The following is an 18,891-nucleotide window of genomic DNA, read 5'->3' on the forward strand; positions in this document are numbered from 1 at the left end:
TATCTCGAAACAAGACGCTGCAACTCATGATAAGGAAGCGGCAGACGGACAGAGAAACAAATGGAAGGACTATAAATCTCAAAACTGGACATTGGAATTCATTATAAAGATACAACAAATGGAAGAATTAGCAACAACCAGAGCTTGCAATTAAGAAACATGCCAACTCAGCAGATTCCTGACCAAAGGTGAAAAGTACACTGTGAGGAAGTCTCGGGGTCTTCCTCCCAAAGACCCCTGCCCACGTCCCAAAGACCCCTGCCCACAATTCTTGGGAGGCTCTACGCAGGCGCAAGGTGCCAAAAGGCTAATTAGCATGAGAAGCGAGGGAAGGCGGGGATAGGTAAGGAATATGTATAGGCGCTTGTAGAATATTGATAGATTGATTGTATAAATTCAAGACTGCTTTCCACCTTGGGTATGCACGATAGGTGGAGAGATCCCCTGTGCATCATCCAGCGCTGCAATAAAGACTATACCACTTCAAGGAATTTCGGCTTCGATCTTTGAATCATATTTGAACACTTTCTTTCTGTGATCAAAAAGCTTCCTTAAACACAGCCTCAAGCTCAATTACACCAGTGTGTTTTTAATTTTCTACGGCTGGTTATTTCTATAGCAATACAGAATAACACTGCTCATAATTCCTGAGGTGGGGGGAACTATACCAGCCTCTGAAAGGGTGCTAGCAAGCACTTCTAATTAGCTGAAAGCTTTTGAGGTATCAGCCCATTGTTTTTTCAGGGAAGGGGGAATGGGAGCCATACTTTGAAACTGAAGTGCTAGGTGCTTAATAAAATGGGTCTGCCAGAATTGTAGGTGTGGTGCTAAAATATGAAGCCTGGCATGGTGGTAGGCCTTGGTGAATCACTGGATCCATCTTTAGGTGTTGCAGAAGTGGGATAATTTGATCCTGCTGTAATATGAATAGTATTGAAATGTCCTACCAACTGAATTAGCAATGTTAACAACTATCTGCGACTCAACTAGAAAATAACCTGCAATCTCATGTATTTGCAATTCACTTTATAAACTCATTGCCATCCATGATGATGATGATGATGTAGAAACACCGAATTCAGGAATAAGGTTTTGTAAATTGATATCATGTTGTCACTATAGTATTTCAGTGAATTGGAACAGCAGAATTCCATGGGTAGTACTTGTTAAATGTACTTGTCAGCTGGGCTCTTAATTGCATGCCAACTACGATAAGACAGCAAAGGTATACTTATTGGTGTGTTTATATTGGTGTATTTATAGACGAAAGAAGGGAGTTTGCAGCCACTTTATGTACCTGTGTAGAGGTTCAGCTATGTGTAATTATTTTCAGATTGTATGTGCAAAAAGAAGGATTTGGCAGCATTAGCCACTGCTGCCACTGTACAAATAAAGACTGTTGTGCCGTTGTACTGTTTACATTAACTATAAATACACCACAGTAGAGAGAGACTAGAAATTCCAAGCTTTTACTGAAGAGTCATACTATAGTTCTTTTTTTTTTCTTAAGCCAAGCACAGCAGGGAGTCTGCAGACAAAACTTTGAGTGTTGTCTGCTTTAGAGCAACATCCAGCATCATAAGGTCTTGTGGAACATGACTGAGCACTTTTATCTGGTGCTTTTTCTTGCTGTAAAGATGCACCTGTAATCTTTTCTCTGAGCTTCAAGTTTCAACATATTTCGTGTCCAGCTAGTAAGAGCATGAAGTCTCTCAACTTTAACTAATTTCCTCAGCTGGTTAACTATATAGTTATTTAGCATTAAAATATTTGTCAATGTATGCACACGTGTGCATATGTGCACAGTCTTGTCTGCACAAAAATCCAAATGTATCCTGTTCTGTCATTTAAAGAGTGACAAATATGAATTACTTATGATGTAGATATGATTGACCTGTATTTTCTAGATACATAGTTGTGGTCTGATCAGCTAATCTGAATATCAGCATCAAGTAGATTCACAGCTCAATGGCCGTTTTCTCCTAAGATGACCAGCTTCATTTTCTCTTCTTTTGAGAGAAATGGAGTTGAGTAACTTTGTGTGATGAGAATGCTCTTTTCTGTAACCTTTTTGTCTCCTGTAAACTTAAGAGTAGAGCATGGTTCTTTCATCTCTGAAAAGTGAAATGACATATTCCTTTTAAATCATTATTTTGGGGAATGGTCTCTGCCATGCTATTGTTGCATGTTGACATACCTGAGTATATATGGAGCACCTATACAATTTTGGACTGGAGAAATTCTGGAGTTAAGTGGTAAAGAGAGCCTGTGGAAACTTCTGCAGAGTCTCATGTTCTTTTGTAATAGTACTTAATAAGGAACAGATTTGTAGGTTATCTAAGCAGATAACTCAAGAACTTGTTTCAAAATCTAAAGATCCCTTTTGAACAGTAATTTCAAGAAGTATGTATTATCTCACTACACCGCTGTCATAATATGTCAGCATATCTAGATGTCTGTTTTCTATGAAATTTGTAATCAGAGATGGATATCATCACTTTCAATACTCTGCTAATTGACCAAACTCTGCATGGAAAAATTGCAGTTGGACAAACATAGATATACCCAGGATCTATCTTTAATGCTAGGTAAATGATTTGATCTTTAGAATGGTGTCCCAGGGATGTACATGTTGCTTTTAGCTACAGGCAACAACAGAAGGCATAAGTGTTACTTAGTTCTGTCTCCTCCCAACGTATCCTCTGTGTCTTGCTCTAAGAACAGGTGAACTTGATGTTTGTGGACGGTACCAGCTGAAATGCTGGGTTCACCTCCCTGTGGAGAAAACTGCTTGCTGAATCTCCAGTGCATTGCAAACAAAATTAAACTTCTTGTAAAAGAAGAGATAAGACTGCTTACCCCAAACTGGAGCTTGCGTATGTGTATTATCTACTTCATTTTTAAATTGTGTTTGTCAGGCTCTGGGGATGGCATCTGAAATAGTTTTTAAGCACTAAATTATTCTATTCTATTCTATTCTATTCTATTCTATTCTATTCTATTCTATTCTATTCTATTCTATTCTATTCTATTCTATTCTATTCTATTCTATTCTATTCTAATTGTGTCTATTTCCACCCAGAACATGAAGACCAGCTTCTTGTAGAGCCACCTTTTTTCCACGAAATCTCTCAAGAGCGAATGTATTAGCCTAAAATGTGTTTGGTAGATTGTTGTTTTTTTTTTTTTTTATGTAATTCTTCTTTAGTTACCTAAGGTAATACAGTGTAGTCGGTTAAAATATAAATAAATTATACTGTATCTTTTTGATTTCTCCCTCATTCCCCCAATTCCAGCCCTGTCTTATGCTTTCTGAGCCAAAAAAACCCACTTCTGTGGTTTAATGATATGAATTATTGCTTGTTTGATCAAACAATGTTTTCATTCTACCTTCTGTGCTACTTTCCCAGGAAACTGATAATTAAAAGAAGCCAGCTCCCTAGAATTTCAGACATGGCAATGGAATCTGCTCTAATCAGTTCAGTCCCTACCATTGCGTCTCGTTTTGCCTTACTACAACTGGAAAGTGATACTGATTCAGAGCCTGGAAAAGGCAGAAGTGGCCGACGTGCTGGTAAATCTCTAGCTTCAGGGTGTAGATCTATAAATGTGAAGAAAAGAGAGAAAAGAAGAAAAAGGAGAGAACAGCAGCAGAGTGAGGCCAATGATGTAAAGGGATTGTATTTTCAACAGTGAGTAAGGTTGTTTTCTCATCAAGAGTTTTTGCTGTCCCTGAAAAGTCATTGGTTTTGGTTTTCCCTGTGAAAGAAGAACTACTTAATCGCAGATTACATCTTTACATTGTCCTGTCTTATGTTTCTGAGAAGTACTTACACGCTTTAGGGAACTGAAGCTGGAAATACACCTTTTTGTTTCAGTCATTTCACAGCTTAGCTTTCTAAATGTCTCTTTGTTTATCAAGTCTTTAGGGTGGAGTAAGCTCTGTGCACTTACAAATTGCTAAAGCAGTGTTCCATGTCATGAATGGGACCGACTCGGTCTTATCTGTTGTTTTTCATATACAAATCGGACAGAATCCGTTCGTGTTTTGCTCCTTGAGCTCTGTCGGCATTGTGTCTACAGATGTGTCTGTGTGTGGATGTGTGCCTGGGCACTCCCGGCGGCTGCTGGGCCAGCAGCTGCGAGCAGTTGTGAGCGTGGCTCGCCTACTTGGAGACCGCTTGTGTTTGAGGGAAAACTCAGCCTTTACCGCTGAGCTCCACCGGAGCCGTAAGGAGACGCTCTCCTCCATGACGAGCGCGGCGATGGAAGCCGCATTTCGCACCCCTGCTTTGACCACAAGCAGACGGCCCCCTCCACCCTCCCCAGGACTCGAGGGCGAGCTGTGCGCGTCCCTGGGGGCCGGGGGCTGCCCCCCGGTGTCCCCTCACACCCACCCCTCAACCCCCGCTCCGCCCGCGCCCTCCTGCCGCGGGGGGCCGCTGTGCGCGGCGGGGCGGCGCCGCCGAAGGTTGCGGCCGTTGCCTAGCGAGGCGCTGTCACCAGCAGCGCGGGCGGCCCAGGCGCGGCCCGCCGGCCCCTCAGCCCGCCCGGAGGCTGCCTCCCGCCGCCCGGAGCAGGTTTGGAGCGGGGAGCGACGGGGCCGGGGCCGGGGCTGGGGCTGGGGGGAGCCGCCCCACAGCGCCGCTGAGCCGGCATTTTGCTTGGTGTTTGTTTGAGGAAGTAGGAAATGGGATCTCTCCCCTCCTCCGCCCCTCCCCTCCCGCGACTGGTTTGGGTGTCATTTTGGGAGGGGGGGGCGGGGGAGGGGGAGTCAGTAAGTTTTCAGTATGTGCTCGTGATTGCCGTGCCCTTTCTGAAATGAGCAGGATTTCAGGCTCTTGCTTCTCTTTCTTGGCTTCCCTTTGCTCTGTTCTGTACAACAAGGCTTTTTGTCAGCTTCCAAAGTTTCTCAGCTCTGAATGGACAAGCCCTCAATGCAAATGGGTGTGAGTGAAATGCCAAAACTCTTCTCTTTGCAACCACAGAAGACTTGTGTTTCAATCTGGTTGCATTTTCATGCAGGCTGAATTTGATGTGCTTAGCTGGTGAGTTCTGCCAGTTGGGTAACAGAGCAAAAAGGCTGCGTGGGAGTTGAGCAAGAAGGAAGTTCAGCAAACTGTCCTTTGCATGGCAAAGCCTCCTTGACTGAGAATCAGCAAGAGCAGAAGATGTGTTTGGGATCCGGCAGCATTTGATACCCATCGAGGCTTTGGAGTGTTTCTGGTAGACATTTGTAAAGAAATCCTATTCGATGCTTCTTCTTGTGCTTCAGAATTAATAGATGGGGGGCAGTATAAGGAACCATGGTTGCTGAAATATATAACTAATAAAAAATAGTTCCATATGGGCATAAAGAGACGGATTAAAATCAGAGGAATGCTTGGTGTGTAGTAATCACAACTATTTAAAATCATACCCCCCATGTAAGCAATACGACAGCTTTCTGTGCTTCTGAAATTCTAAATACTTGGCCCTTGTAAGCAGAAGATGGCTTTCAAGCACGTGTGTGTCTGTAGGTATAAATTCAGGATAAAAAGGTTTTGTTTGAATAATTTCTGTTGCCTATGCATCGGTACTGTAGCAGTGAGAAAATAAGGTTCATTGTAAGTCTATGCTTTATCAAGAGTTCATTAACAAGATCTTACAATATTGTTGCTTCATCCGGCAGTATAACATCCAAACAGAAAGTCTGACCACTTTCAGACCAAAGGTTAAGTCTGCTAGCTTAGAAGGTAATAGAAGCAAAATTAGTTTCTGCACTGGTTTAACAGTTGTTAACATATCTGCTTTTTTATCACAGTTCCTTTCCAGGGTGTAATGATGCTTATGTATTCTTTGGGAAACTCTTCAACATTCTGTTTCAGCAGGGAGTTAATTCTTTATTATTTAACTCGGAGAACATTTTTTCTTAGGTGCAGAAAATTGCAAATGAGGTGAACAGAGGAATTGTAACAGATCTCGTAATGACTTCCTGAATACTGAGTGGGGAGCACAGAGATGGAGGCCGGCATGGAGGAGATCCTGGTTAAAGTTGCAGTAAGGGTCAGACCTCTGCTTTCCAAGGAAGTACTTCATAACCACCAAGTATGCGTGAGATTAGTCCCAAATACACAACAAATAATCATTGGGAAAGACCGTGTCTTCACTTTTGATGTTGTATTTGGCAAAAACTCAACCCAAGAAGAAGTTTATCCAGTTTGCATTAAACCTCTTCTAGTGTCTTTGGCTGAGGGATATAATGCTACAGTATTTGCATACGGACAGACAGGTTCTGGGAAGACTTACACCATTGGAGGAGGTCACATTGGTACGTTGTAAAAAGTCTTTTTTTGTGTGTGTGTGAACAATGTAGTTCTGCAAATTAAGTATTTAATACATAACAGATGATGCTTGAGAATTTTTAAGAGATAATGAAAAAATGTATAGCAAAAAAAGACATATATATTCCAAAGTTTATGTGATGGTTGTGTTCTAAACACAAATTCTGTGTCCGTTAGGCTATACCAAAAGTATGAGAGAAAAAAAAAATAAAAAAAAATTAAAGTGCTCTTTCCCATTCTCTATTCTAACAGGCAACTTACCCTACTTTCTGAAACACAGTGCTTTAGAAATTTTGGCTCCATTTATCCTACTTAGAAAGTATCTGCTTTAGGTAATTGTATGAAGCAAACTCACTCTTGGACTTTTTTCAGAGTCTGACAAAGAGATTTCATAGATAAATTTCATGGAATAGAATCCTAGAATGGTTTGGGTTGGAAGGGACCTTAAAGATCACCCAGTTGCAACCCCCCGCCACGGGCAAAGATGTCACCCACTAGACCGGGTTGCCCAGGGCCCCATCCAGCCTGGCCTTGAACACCCCCAGGGATGGGGCATCCACAGCTTCTTTGGGCAACCTGTGCCAGTGCCTTGCCACCCTCTGAGTAAAGAATTTCTTCTGAATATCTAATCCAAATCAACCCTCTTTTAGTTGGAAAGCCATTCCTCCTTGTCCTATCATTACACCACCTGCCAAAGAGTCCCTCCAGAGTCCCTCCCCAGCTTTCCTGTAGGCCCCCTTTAGGCACTGGCAGGCTGCTGTGCCTAAAGCCTCTTCTCCAGGCTGCACAACTCCAACTCCCTCAGCCTGTCTTCGTAAGAGAGGTGCTCCATCTCTCTAAGTATCCCTGTGGCCCTCCTGGACTCTCTCAAATACTTCCACGTCCTCGTGCTGGGGGACCCAGAGCTCCAGGTGGGGTCTCACGAGAGCAGAGCAGAGGGGGACAATCACTTCCCTCCCCCTGCTGGCCATGCTGCTTTTGATGCAGCCCAGGATATGGTTGGCTTTCTGGGCTGGAAGCACACATTGCTGGCTCAGGTGGAGATTCTCATCATCCAACACCGCCAGGTCCTTCTCCTCAAGGCTGCTCTCAATCTGTTTTCTGTCCAGACTGTAGTTGTGCTTGGAACTGTTCCAGCACAAGTGCAGAACCTTGCATATTGGCCTTGTTGAACTTTATGTGGAATTCAAATTTTGCTTTTTTAAAGGCAGATATCTGAAACTCTACTATTCGACTTACTTGGTATTTCCAAGTCAGTGTTTCTCAAACACCTGAGACTGGAAACTACTATTTTTCTGTATTAGTTCGCAGAAGAATTCTTCAGCTTCTGCATGTATACAATTTTGCTTTCTGACTTTCCCTGAAATCGTGTATCACCAGCTCTGGTTATCTTCCCTTCCGTATCGAGAAGTCACAATTTGTTTGTCTGTTCTGCTGAATAAGAGAGAAGAAGTGGAGTAGCAGGAATTAGAAGACTATCTGGATTTTTCTTGGTCCTTGATTCTGAATTTGAAACCCTGAAAATTATGTATTCGTTCTTTTTGCATAAAGGATTTGAAGTTTTATCATTAATTCATTAGCAAGTTCAAAATATTTTTTTCTTCTAACGTGATTTTTTACTAATTTAATTTTCTTGTAGTCTCGTACCCGCAGAAAGTAGTAAAGTTCTGTATCATTTCCATGCATTTCTGATCAACAGAAAAGCAAATCTTTACATGAAAACTTGGGAAAACTGAGCTCTTCCTATTCCTTATTATATTGAGTGATAAACCTCGCAGACTTCTCTTTAGTTTTAGTCTTTGTAATTTGTGTGACAGAATGACTGCAAGTGTCTGTGACATCTGTGTTTCTATTTTAGCATCATTTTCAGAGGATGAAAAAGGCATAATCCCACGGGCTATTCAGGAGTTATTTCAGCATATTTCTGAAAACCATAACATCAATTTCCGAGTGAAGGTATCTTATATAGAGGTTTACGAGGAAGAACTTTGAGATTTATTGGAGTTGGAGACCTCTGTGAAAGATTTACATATCTGAGAAGATGAAAACGGAAATACAGGTAGGATTTCAGCTCTAGAACTTCGTGCATTTGATTTCTGTTGTGTGCACAAATTATTGTTTCCATCTCTTGAAAAGAGAGCTTACCGATGACTAATACTAGACGAAGTCACGTTTTCAAAATATCAATTCAGTTTAGCTGATCTGAAGCAGCCTTCATTTGAGATTCCTATGAACAATATCAATGTTCCTCCAGAAGCAGCATCAGGTGGTAAGGTAGTACTGTTACTGTTTCTGCAAATTCAGCATAGAAACACAATTGTGCATGATTATTCAGTTGAATGAATGCTTTAAGATTAAGCCTTTGCTTCTCACTTCAAAGTTATATTTGTTAAGCTACTTATGCTGTAAATATCTGCTTCCATTCCACTAAGAACTATGTTCTTAACATAGGGTGGGAGTCACTTTTACTACAAACTTTCAAAATTTCTGTCTTTTTTTTTTTTTTTTAACTGACAAAGTAAGCTTTGAGCTAGGTTTGCTCATACTTTTTTTCTAGATAGCACTAGGTTGCAAATTGCATAAGACGATGTGTAAACACCTAAGTGTATTCTGTGTATTCTGTTTACAATACTGTTTCAAATGGTGTGACAAAATACACCCATATATTCTATTTCTGCAGGTTTCAGATGTGCTGTACTTCATGCTTTCCACATACTGTTTTATTTTATTTAGCTATGTGCTACGACCTTATAATAATGCAGGCTTGTATGCTTCTGTGATTTGTGTTTATAGATTGACTTTTCATAATTGCAGTAAACTTTTACTGAAAAGTTTAAAATTAATGTAATTATTCTGATTTTCTTTTTGTGTTTGAAGTGATTGTTGGTGCTAAGGAATTCCAAGTAGAATGTGCAGATGAAGTGATGAGCCTGTTGGAAAGTGGCAATGCAGCTCGTCACGCAGGCACAACACAAATGAACGAACACTCTAGTCGATCACATGCCATTTTTACTATCAGTATTTGTCAGAAACAATCTGCAGAGTCTCAAAAAAAATAGTGATCCACAGGATTCATCTTGGAAATCAGTCCAGATGATTGCTTCAAAGTTCCATTTTGTGGATTTGGCAGGATCAGAGAGGGTGACAAAGACTGGAAATACCAGTGAAGGATTCAAAGAATCAATTCAAATCAATAGTGGTTTGTTGGCCTTGGGAAATGTCATCAGTGCTCTTGGAGACCCAAAAAGGAAAAGCGTACATATTCCATACAGGGATGCTAAAATCACTCGCATTCTGAAAGACTCCCTAGGAGGGAACGCCAAGACTGTCATGATAACATGTATAAGTCCATCCTCATCAGACTTTGATGAATCTTTAAATTCGCTCAAATATGCAAACAGAGCCAAAAACATTAGAAATAAACCAGTTGTCAACTACAACCCTGATCAAGACCGGATTGATGAAATGGAACTTGAAATCAGATTGCTCCGAGAAGCTTTGCAGAACCAACAAGTTGGTAATCAGTGTTGACATGACTTAAATCAAGAAAGAACCCGAATCAGTTTGCTAGAAGAACAGCTCACCCAGCTTCAAGTTCAGTGCTTCAGCTACAGAAACTGTTTGGACGAAGCCTTCCCATTCCTGGTTGATTTGAATGATGATGTTAGCTTAAAAAGCAGGAAGCTCTCACCGTGCAGCAAATTGACACTGGAACTGGCACCATGCAAGAGCCCCATCATATCACAATTCTTCAGCTGAGGAGAGAACTAAAGAACTGCCAGGTATTTCATTCTAGGTTGATTGTTTAGGTACCTATGAACAAATCAGGAAAGCTAATGTGTCTGTCTTGTAGGAGGAGGAGATAGAGTTCCAACAAGTTAGAATTTTATAAAATCAACCTATTTTCATTTTTCACACTGAATTCTGGTAAGCCTGTAGATTGTTACCTCGCAATCGCATACACAAATTCTGGCTTTTCTTGGTTCTCATCATCCTAAATTACAGCTCTGTTATTTATTCTTCATTTTTTTTCTCTGGCTTATTGTAAAGCTCTGCTTCCCAGGTTCAAAACAGTGTAAGAGCTGGGTTTAAACTGAAAGATACCCAGGTAAGCATGCCATCCACAGCTCGGAGGAGATGGTTAGGGAGATGCTAAAATAAACAGGGCAATAAAGGCTCTTGAGCAGCTCTTAAGAGTTGTATTTACTTGAAAGATATAGGTTGTACAGAAAAGATACAGTTGTACAGAAGTATCTGTCTTTAGAATGGTAAGACATAGTGTGTCTATACTTTGCATTTGGCTCCTAAAGGTTTTCTGGAAGGCCAACTACATTTGGAAGTAACCTTCAATCACTATTGGATCACTTACCCAGAAAAACATCTGAAAAAAAATAACATTATAATTTCTTTAATCTTTAGGCTCTTCTTTGAGATGAAAAATGAGGAGGGCCATCCTTATTTTTTTGTTTGAGAAGTGTATTAATATTATGATTGATGCTGAGATTTTACAGCCAAATCTCACAGCACACCGAAGAAAGTAATTGGATTTAAATACCCACTTTGTAAGGTAGTGTTGGTTATGGGTCCATTATTTCCTTTGGGAGAAAGAAACTTGTCAAAACAAAATCAATAGATGAGAAACAGAAGTAAAGAAACGACTGGTGGAAACCACTTTTGAAGGGAGCAGCTGATTCCCCAGAGGGCCATGCTGCCATAGCCACAGGGACCTTGACAGCCTAGAAAGGTGGGCTGACAAGAACCTCATGAAGTTCAGCAAGGGCAAGTTCAGAGTCCTGCACCTGAAGAGGAACAACTGCAGGCACTAGTGCATGCCGGGGGCCACCCTGCTGGAAAGCAGCCCTGCAGAAAAGGAGCTGGGCGTCCTGGTGGCCACCAAGTTGAACATGAGTCAGCCATGTGCCCTTCCTCCTAAGAAGGCTAGTGGTTTTGTTGGCTGCACTAGGCAAAGTGTCACTAACAGGTCAACAGATGTGATCCTTCCGCTCAGTGAGGCCACAGCTGGAGTAGTGTGTCCAGTTGCAGTTGCAAACTGTATTTTGTGGTGCGTTATACACAGCATAGGCAGCCAGTCAAAAGAGGAGTCTCCCACCATATTTAGCATTGATGTGGCCTCACCTTGAGTATCGTGTGCTCAGGGGCACCCCAGTTGAAAAAGGATGTGAAGATAATTGAAAGTGTGAAGAGGAAGGCAACAAAGCTGGTAGAAGGGCTGGAAGGCAGGTCCTATGAGGAGAGACTGAGAACACTTGTGTTGTCCAGTCTGAAGAATAGGAGGCCAAGAGGCGACCTCATGGCTCTCAGCAACTTGCTGAGGAGGGAAGGTGCTGGTCTGTGCTGCTGGTAACTGAGGGAAGAATGCATGGGAATGGCACAAAGCTGTGGGGGATGTCCAGTTCACGCTGGACATCAGGGAAAATTTCTGTACCATGAGGATGGTCAGACACTGGCACCGGCTTCCTAGCGAGCTGTTTGGTGCCCCATGCCTGTCAGTATTCAGGAGGCGTTTGGGCACTGCCCGCAATAACATGCTGTAACTTTAGGTTAGTCCTGAAGTGGTCAGCCAGTTGGACTTGATGATCTTTGTAGGTCCTTTCCAACTTCTCTACTGCATTCTGCTTGATTCTGTTCAGTTCCGGGCTCCCCCATGCAAGAGATTCAGGGACATAATGGAAAAAGTGCAGCAGAGGGCCACAAAGATGCTTAAGGGACTGGAGCACCTCTCCAATGAGGAAAGGCTGAGAGAGATGGGACTGTTCAGTTTGGAGAAGAGGAGGCTCAGTGGGGGATTTTAGCAATGTCTTACAAATACCTGAAGGGAAGGTGCAGTGAACGTGCAGCCAGGACAAAAGGCAGTGGGCACAAGAGCTTCTAGGCTAACATCTGGAAGCACTTGTGTACTGTGTGGTGGCCGTGGCTGTGCACTGGAACAAGTTGCCCAAAGAGGTGGAGTCATCCTCTGAGACCATCAAAAGCCACCTGGACATGGTCCTGGGCATCCTGCTCAAGGTGGCCTTGCTTGAGCCAGGGGTTAAACCAGGTGACCTCCAGAGGTCCTTTCCAGCCTCAGCTGTTCTGTGATTCTATGGTGGGAGAATTTGCCATATATACGTCCCAACTTTGCAGTTCCAATCACATCTTTGAACAACAAATAAATATATGTATGTATTTAATTTTCCAACTTCAAGAATAACAATGCCTGCTTTTCCACTGGCTGAATTTTCCTTTTATTATCTAGCAGGCTCTAGCTATGGATGAGGAAGTATTCATCCAGAAGGATCATGAATTGAAGATATTGCAGAATCAGATAAAGACATTAATACAGGAAAATGAAGAGCAACTGGAATCTTTAAAGAAGGCTGAAGAAACACATAGATTACAGGTATTTTTCCTCTGGCATATATTACATGTATCTATATCGAACCATCCATCCACTATAGGAATGTACTCATGATTTCAAGACAGATCCTTCAGAATTTTTTTGGATGTAAACACCTACCAGTCTTACAAGCACCTTGTTTGAATTAGAGCTGTATTCCCTAATGAGCTGAGATCATCTAGTGGGTGAATCACAGTACTGTGATTCCTGAAGTTTGTGTATCAGCCTAACTGCCACAGCCTTCCTGTATGATATTAAGTGATTCATTCACCCTCTCTTTGCTTCCTGCCTTCCTCCAGATCTGTGTTGTTGCTAAGTTGTTTCAGGACGATTCATGATTTAGGACTTGAAAGGCTTTAAAAGATTGTTTAGAATCTCAAAAAGACCATCAAGTTCCTACAGAATGCTTTAATTGAAAGGCTGTGTAGAAACATGCTTTGTTATATCTTTATTCAGTGTGAGAGTAAAGTATTGTTGCCTTTTGACTTTTTAAGACAGAATTTCATCCTAGTATTCTGAGAGTTTACTATTACAAGAAGCTGAGTGACACAGTGGAAACACTGCTTGCCTCCTTCCCTCTCTAGATCTTGTATATGCTAATGAAATTGTAATGGGTAGTAAGTGAATAGCATTTCAAGATCCAGGAGACCATATATAGGATAGTTGATAGATCTGACTTTATAGGATGATAGATCTGACCTTTTTTAAAGGGAACAGCATAAACATGGCTAGTTAGTACTCTTCTCCTTTTTCTCCTTTTTTTCCTTATTCTCCTTATTCTCCTTATTCTCCTTTTCCTCCTTATTCTCCTTTTCCTCCTTTTCCTCCTTTTTCCTCTTCTTTGCTGATGGCTTGGGGAGAGTCAATGAATGAAAGGTAAGTACACTGGTCACCATCTTTTCCTTCCCTCTGTAACTTTTTTTCTGTTCTGTCATCTCTGGATAGGCTTTTTTTGTGTGTTTTCCTTTTTTAACCCATACTGCATATTGTCAGCTTATTAGACTGAAATAATCCATGCTTCTAATACACATAGATGCTTATATACGATTATGCTTATAATTGTATCCTATGGAGGATACGAGGCAGATGTTATGAACAGAAACAGTTGTACTGTAGGCAAAAGATCGCAGCTCTCACTTTTACTTAAAAACAGAAAAATCAGTATAATAATTAAATCAAATGCTTGTGTCAAATGGCTTAAAGTTGTATGCACAGGAAAGTGTCGTTTCAATGATACATGACAGAATAAGAACTGTAAAAGTAGCATGTAAATGTTTGTACCCATGTATTTATGTAACAGGTTATGCACTATGGGGTTGTATGTACAAGGGCATAAGGGACAGAGTCTTATAGGGATTAAAAAAAAAAAAAAGTTGCAAGGTGGAGTTGCCCATTACTACTTCCACAATCATAAAATGTATGGTATTGACATATATATTCTTTTTGCTATGACACAGAAATATTATGTATTGTATTCCAACAAAATGTCAATTTGTGGGGCATTGTCTATGTATGGGGAAAGGACTTGCAGTCTAAGAAGATGAGAAAAAAAGAATAAATAAAAAATATATGATTCAAAGTAGGAGAATGCATACTTTAGTTAACTATCTCTAGCTGTTATTCAAATTTCCTGTTGGTAGGCAAGATTTTCGATGTATTCTGAAAGGAACAGAGAAGACTGAAAATTGTATGGTCTTGGCCTTATGGATAAATCAGTTCAGTGAAGATATGTAATTTTGAACAATGCACAGAGATTGCTGTAGGAAAGGCAAGTAAGTTCTTCAAACTAGCATTACCGACAAATTTGAGGCTGGGTAGAAAAGAAAGTAACGGTTGATACAGGGGATCCTGGGGTCACGTACAATTTTATGAATGTTAATTAATAAAAATAATCTTTCAAGTTGGACCACTCCAAGAGGAAGAGGAAGCCTACATGTATGTACATTTCATTCTTTAAACTCAGACCATGTGCTTCATTTGAACATTTTTCTTGAATTACCGTTTTATTTATCCATGAACACACAAATAAGGCAAGCAAGGGCTGATAAATATGTCATCTACTTCTCACTAGATGTCTAAATCTAGCTGACATAATTTATATAGGACAGGTCCTTTAGAGACAAAAATGTCTCAAAAAAATGATTGGAGTTTGGGGAGAGGTAAGATTCTACCTGTCATGCCAGAGAATTTTCAGTTTGTTGCAGAATTTGCCTGTGCACTGCAGAAGAATTTAGAGTTAGTGAATGATATACAAGAAGACTGACCTTTATAATGAATTTAGAAAGGTATGATGCAAATCTGATGATCAGCAACCGTTTTTGTTTTTGTTTTTTTCATATGAGAATGAAAAAATGGTGGAACAGCAAATCCTTATTGATCAGCTAAAAGAAAAATTAGAGAAGTTTATGGTTGTGAAAACTTGGGACTTCTCAAGTGCTTGTGGAGATGGGCCTGCTGTTACGGCATCTGCAAGAAGGCCATACAGTGTCCCACTCACAAAGAGTCTGCTACACTCGCTTTACCCATCTTCAGGGACAGAGACACGAAAGGTAAGGTCTACCTAAGCATTATATTTTTTTTAACAGTTATTGTTCAATAATTCTATTGGGCGTGACAAATTATGGTGACCTCTTGTCAGCTGCTGTTTAGCTTTGAAGCATTTTAGCATTGAAGACTGAAAAAGTACTTTTGAATGTCTTGCAACACATGCTATGTCCCAGTTGTCCAAAATCTATTGGCTTACATTTTGAATCCCAGAATGGCTGGAGTTTGAAGGGACCTTTAAAAATCATCTAGTCCAACTCTGCCATGGACAGAGACACCTTTCACTAGATCAGGTTGCTCAAAGCCCCATACAAATTGACTTAAAACACAGAATTTATCACAGTCATAAAGCTGTAGTCTTTAGTGATCTTTTTGTGCAATGTTTAACAGTTCAGATAGGAAGCATTCCCAAAATGAATGATTATTCTGTACTGATAAACTGAACATTTTGGGTAATAAGTTGGTAACAGTACCTTCTTTTGCACTTGGGACAAGTGTTCTAAGCAGAACCTTCTCTTGCAAAACCTTCTGGTACACAGGTACTCAGAAATATTATTTAAACACCTGCAATTCTGCATACAAGGTCAGGTAGTGATAGACTTTTAAACTGAAATACTATTGGAATATCAATGAAGAATTACTGAACTATTCCAAGTGTTTTTTTGGTGCTTTTTGGCAGGTGTATACCAGTCCCCCTGCTTTTTCCCTGGCTCGGATGATGGCAGGATTCCGTGCTCGTAGCCAGATGATACTGAGCTACATAGAAGATCAAGATGAAGTCCTTCACTGCCACCTCTCTATCAGAGTGATGAAGAGAAAGAAAATACAGACAGTCAAAAGTAATTTATTTTTTTTTTCTCATTTAGGTAATTTTTTCTTTAACTTTTGTTACAGATAAATATATAGCAAATATAATATTACTGCCTAATCCTACTGTAATGTGAGGCCATTTGTGATACTACTTAAAATAAATTTGCAGGACCAACTAGGCATATTATGAAACTAGTTTAAAAACCACATTTTTTTGATGCGATAAAGATTGCATGATCTTTGTTTTGGGGACATCATCCAACAAGATCAAGCATGGGAAGAAGAAGGTGCAAATGCTTATGTAAGCTTTCTCAGTTTGGCACTCTTCTCTTTAATATCATGTACTTTATATAAAGTTAAAAGAAAAAAAAATCCCTTTGTGTTTAGAATGTATCATGTTTTCCATTCTTTCTTAGGCATTCAATAAACAAAAAATGGACACGAAAACAGGCTTCTCTGTGCTTTCCCTTTGAGCAAAGTGACATGAAATGTCAAGTTGACAAGTCCAGCTTATGTGACAAATCTGTGCCACAGTCTGATACAGCCACAGGTAAAATGGAAGTCATGAGAGTAAATTGTGTTAGATATAATACTAGAATATGCAATAATGTCTTTATCACATGTAATTATTTTTCTCATCAAAATGTCTTTATTTGCTACAAATACTTTTTTCATTATAGCTCAACATAAATTTATTTTTTAATTATTTTCCTTTTCCCTTTTCTGAAATTGACATCAGTGACCTTAATGTTTGAGTACTACTTACTAGCGAGAAAGCACTTGACCTACAAATCTAGTACTAGTTCAAGAAAAGGAAACATGCTATTATTTCATCAGAGATGCACTGAAAATGCTTAAATTAAATATGTTTTTTCTCTCTCAGATTAGCATTCATTAGCATTCTTGAAATGCTAATGCATGCTGTCATTTCCATATTTAGACGGCAGGGAAAAGACTCTTTGCAATACTCTCTCCTTTTGGCTCTTTCGCTTCATTTGTAAGAATTCTATACATACTATATTTCAGATCACTGTCTTTTGGCTAAAGAGTGTATTCCTTTTATTCCTTTTTTATTCCTTTTTTTTTTGGTCTCCACATTGTTTTGTTTTCTTTCAAGGTGAAGAAATCAACTGCCTCCAGAAAAGTCATGTTTTTAACATGCAGAAGTTAAAGAATTCAGAGTTGAGACTCACTGAGGCCAAGCAAAAAATGGGAGAACTTGCACTTAACATCAAAATGAAAGAAGAACTTATTAAGGAATTAGTAAGAACAGGTAAGTGACTGAAAAATTGAAATGAAGACATTCAGAAATAAGCAAGAAAAAAGACACAAAACTTCTGAAGACCTGCATATCTTAGTTTTTGGGTAATTTTCTTCTGCGGGAATACTTCTGGTAACTTACAGTTTCCTAACTTCTATGAATTACTTGCTATGAGTGCATTGAAGGCTGCAAATTTTTATTGTGTCCTACTCAGCTGTGATCTGCAGATTTGTTTGTTAAATATTTTTTTGTGTTTTGTAGCTTATTGTGTTTGTCCACCTATAGTGTAATTTTTCATGTATGCTTAGTGCAACTGATCTCTTCATGGACATGTGTTTGTCACCCAGTGTCTGGGATAGGAGAGAAGATACGACACTGTGCTGGGAATGCTTGCATTGCCATCATAGCAGTAGAGAAGCAGGAGTCAGAAGTGGATGAGGGAAAAGGTCAGTGTCCCTGTTAGCCTATATCATTACACACCTGTCCTGATATATATATGCTTGCCAGAAACTTATCATTGTGATGACCCTAAAGATCTGTGCTTACCTGTTTCAATCACACTCTTCTAGTGTGTACATATTCTCCTGAGGCAGTCTTTTGGCATTGAGAAACATTGTGCGCCCCCAGTAACAGTACTTACGGAATCCCAAACAGAGCAAATCAGATTGCCCGAACAGGGCAAATCAGTAGAAACACAATCGAGAGTTTTTTGCTGATTACCAAGTTGAAAGCTGAGAAATATGTAGCATATTCTTCTGGGGAACAAACAAACAAACATACAAACAAACAACAAAAAACATAATAATACAGGCAAGCTATTTTGTCAAGGACTGCAGTAGGCAGAAAATTTTCACTTGATGTGGCACTCAGGTGTTACTTTTTTTGGTGACATCAGATGATTTATGAAGAGTTCAGATTTAAGATTCCTTTGTTCATCTATATTTCAGTGTTATAAGGGAGCTGTTTGTTTAGGTTTGGAAAATGTCTCAGAAATTTTTGGTTTAATCAGGATGAAGTAAGTAACGATTCAATTACAGGTTTAAGTGATACATTGCAAATTATTAGCTTGCTGTTTTAAAACTATTTGGATATGATGTCTTTAAGGTAAGGATGCAGAGTGTGTAAGAAGGCAATATTCTTTGAAGATAACTAAACCGGAGCAAGAATCCGAGCAGGCCAAAATGGAACTGGCCGAAACTCAAAAGCAGCTTCAGGAGCTGGAGAATAAGGAGCTGAGAAAGCCAAGCTGCAAAGAGAGTTCCGAAAGAAGATGGATGCAGCTAAGCTGAAAGTGCAGGTATTTCCAATATGACCATTAGGATTTGCAAATTCCTGTCTCAGCATCACCTTTGAAATCCGTACACTCTGCTTGTGAAACTCTCACCAGCTTCACACAATTGAAGCTAGTTGGATTGAAGTAGCCAATGAGAACCTTCACACAGTTATACCCACTACTATTTAACAACTAAGTAGTTAGATAGTTCTGTCTTTGATGATTTTACGAAGGCTCAGAGACCTTAGAGATAATGTGTGATTGTTGTGGCAAAATGTAGCAA

At 40.0% G+C, this 18,891-nt stretch overlaps 1 protein-coding gene across 1 annotated transcript in view; it reads left to right on the plus strand.

The window, feature by feature from the left end:
- LOC113841777 (kinesin-like protein KIF27) overlaps window positions 1-18,891 on the plus strand; it is a 56,352-nt gene that overhangs the window by 27,146 nt on the left and 10,315 nt on the right. Inside the window, 14 exon segments of the mRNA XM_072025275.1 lie at window positions 5,916-6,310; window positions 8,182-8,382; window positions 9,201-9,373; window positions 9,375-9,996; window positions 9,999-10,105; window positions 12,580-12,723; window positions 15,063-15,269; window positions 15,944-16,061; window positions 16,064-16,130; window positions 16,491-16,624; window positions 17,192-17,347; window positions 17,644-17,781; window positions 18,440-18,565; window positions 18,568-18,632. Coding sequence (XP_071881376.1) covers window positions 6,001-6,310; window positions 8,182-8,382; window positions 9,201-9,373; window positions 9,375-9,996; window positions 9,999-10,105; window positions 12,580-12,723; window positions 15,063-15,269; window positions 15,944-16,061; window positions 16,064-16,130; window positions 16,491-16,624; window positions 17,192-17,347; window positions 17,644-17,781; window positions 18,440-18,565; window positions 18,568-18,632 — 2,568 coding nt within the window. The 5' untranslated portion in view covers window positions 5,916-6,000.

Source organism: Anas platyrhynchos, chromosome 18, assembly GCF_047663525.1.
Source record: "Anas platyrhynchos isolate ZD024472 breed Pekin duck chromosome 18, IASCAAS_PekinDuck_T2T, whole genome shotgun sequence".
Lineage (NCBI taxonomy): Eukaryota > Metazoa > Chordata > Aves > Anseriformes > Anatidae > Anas > Anas platyrhynchos.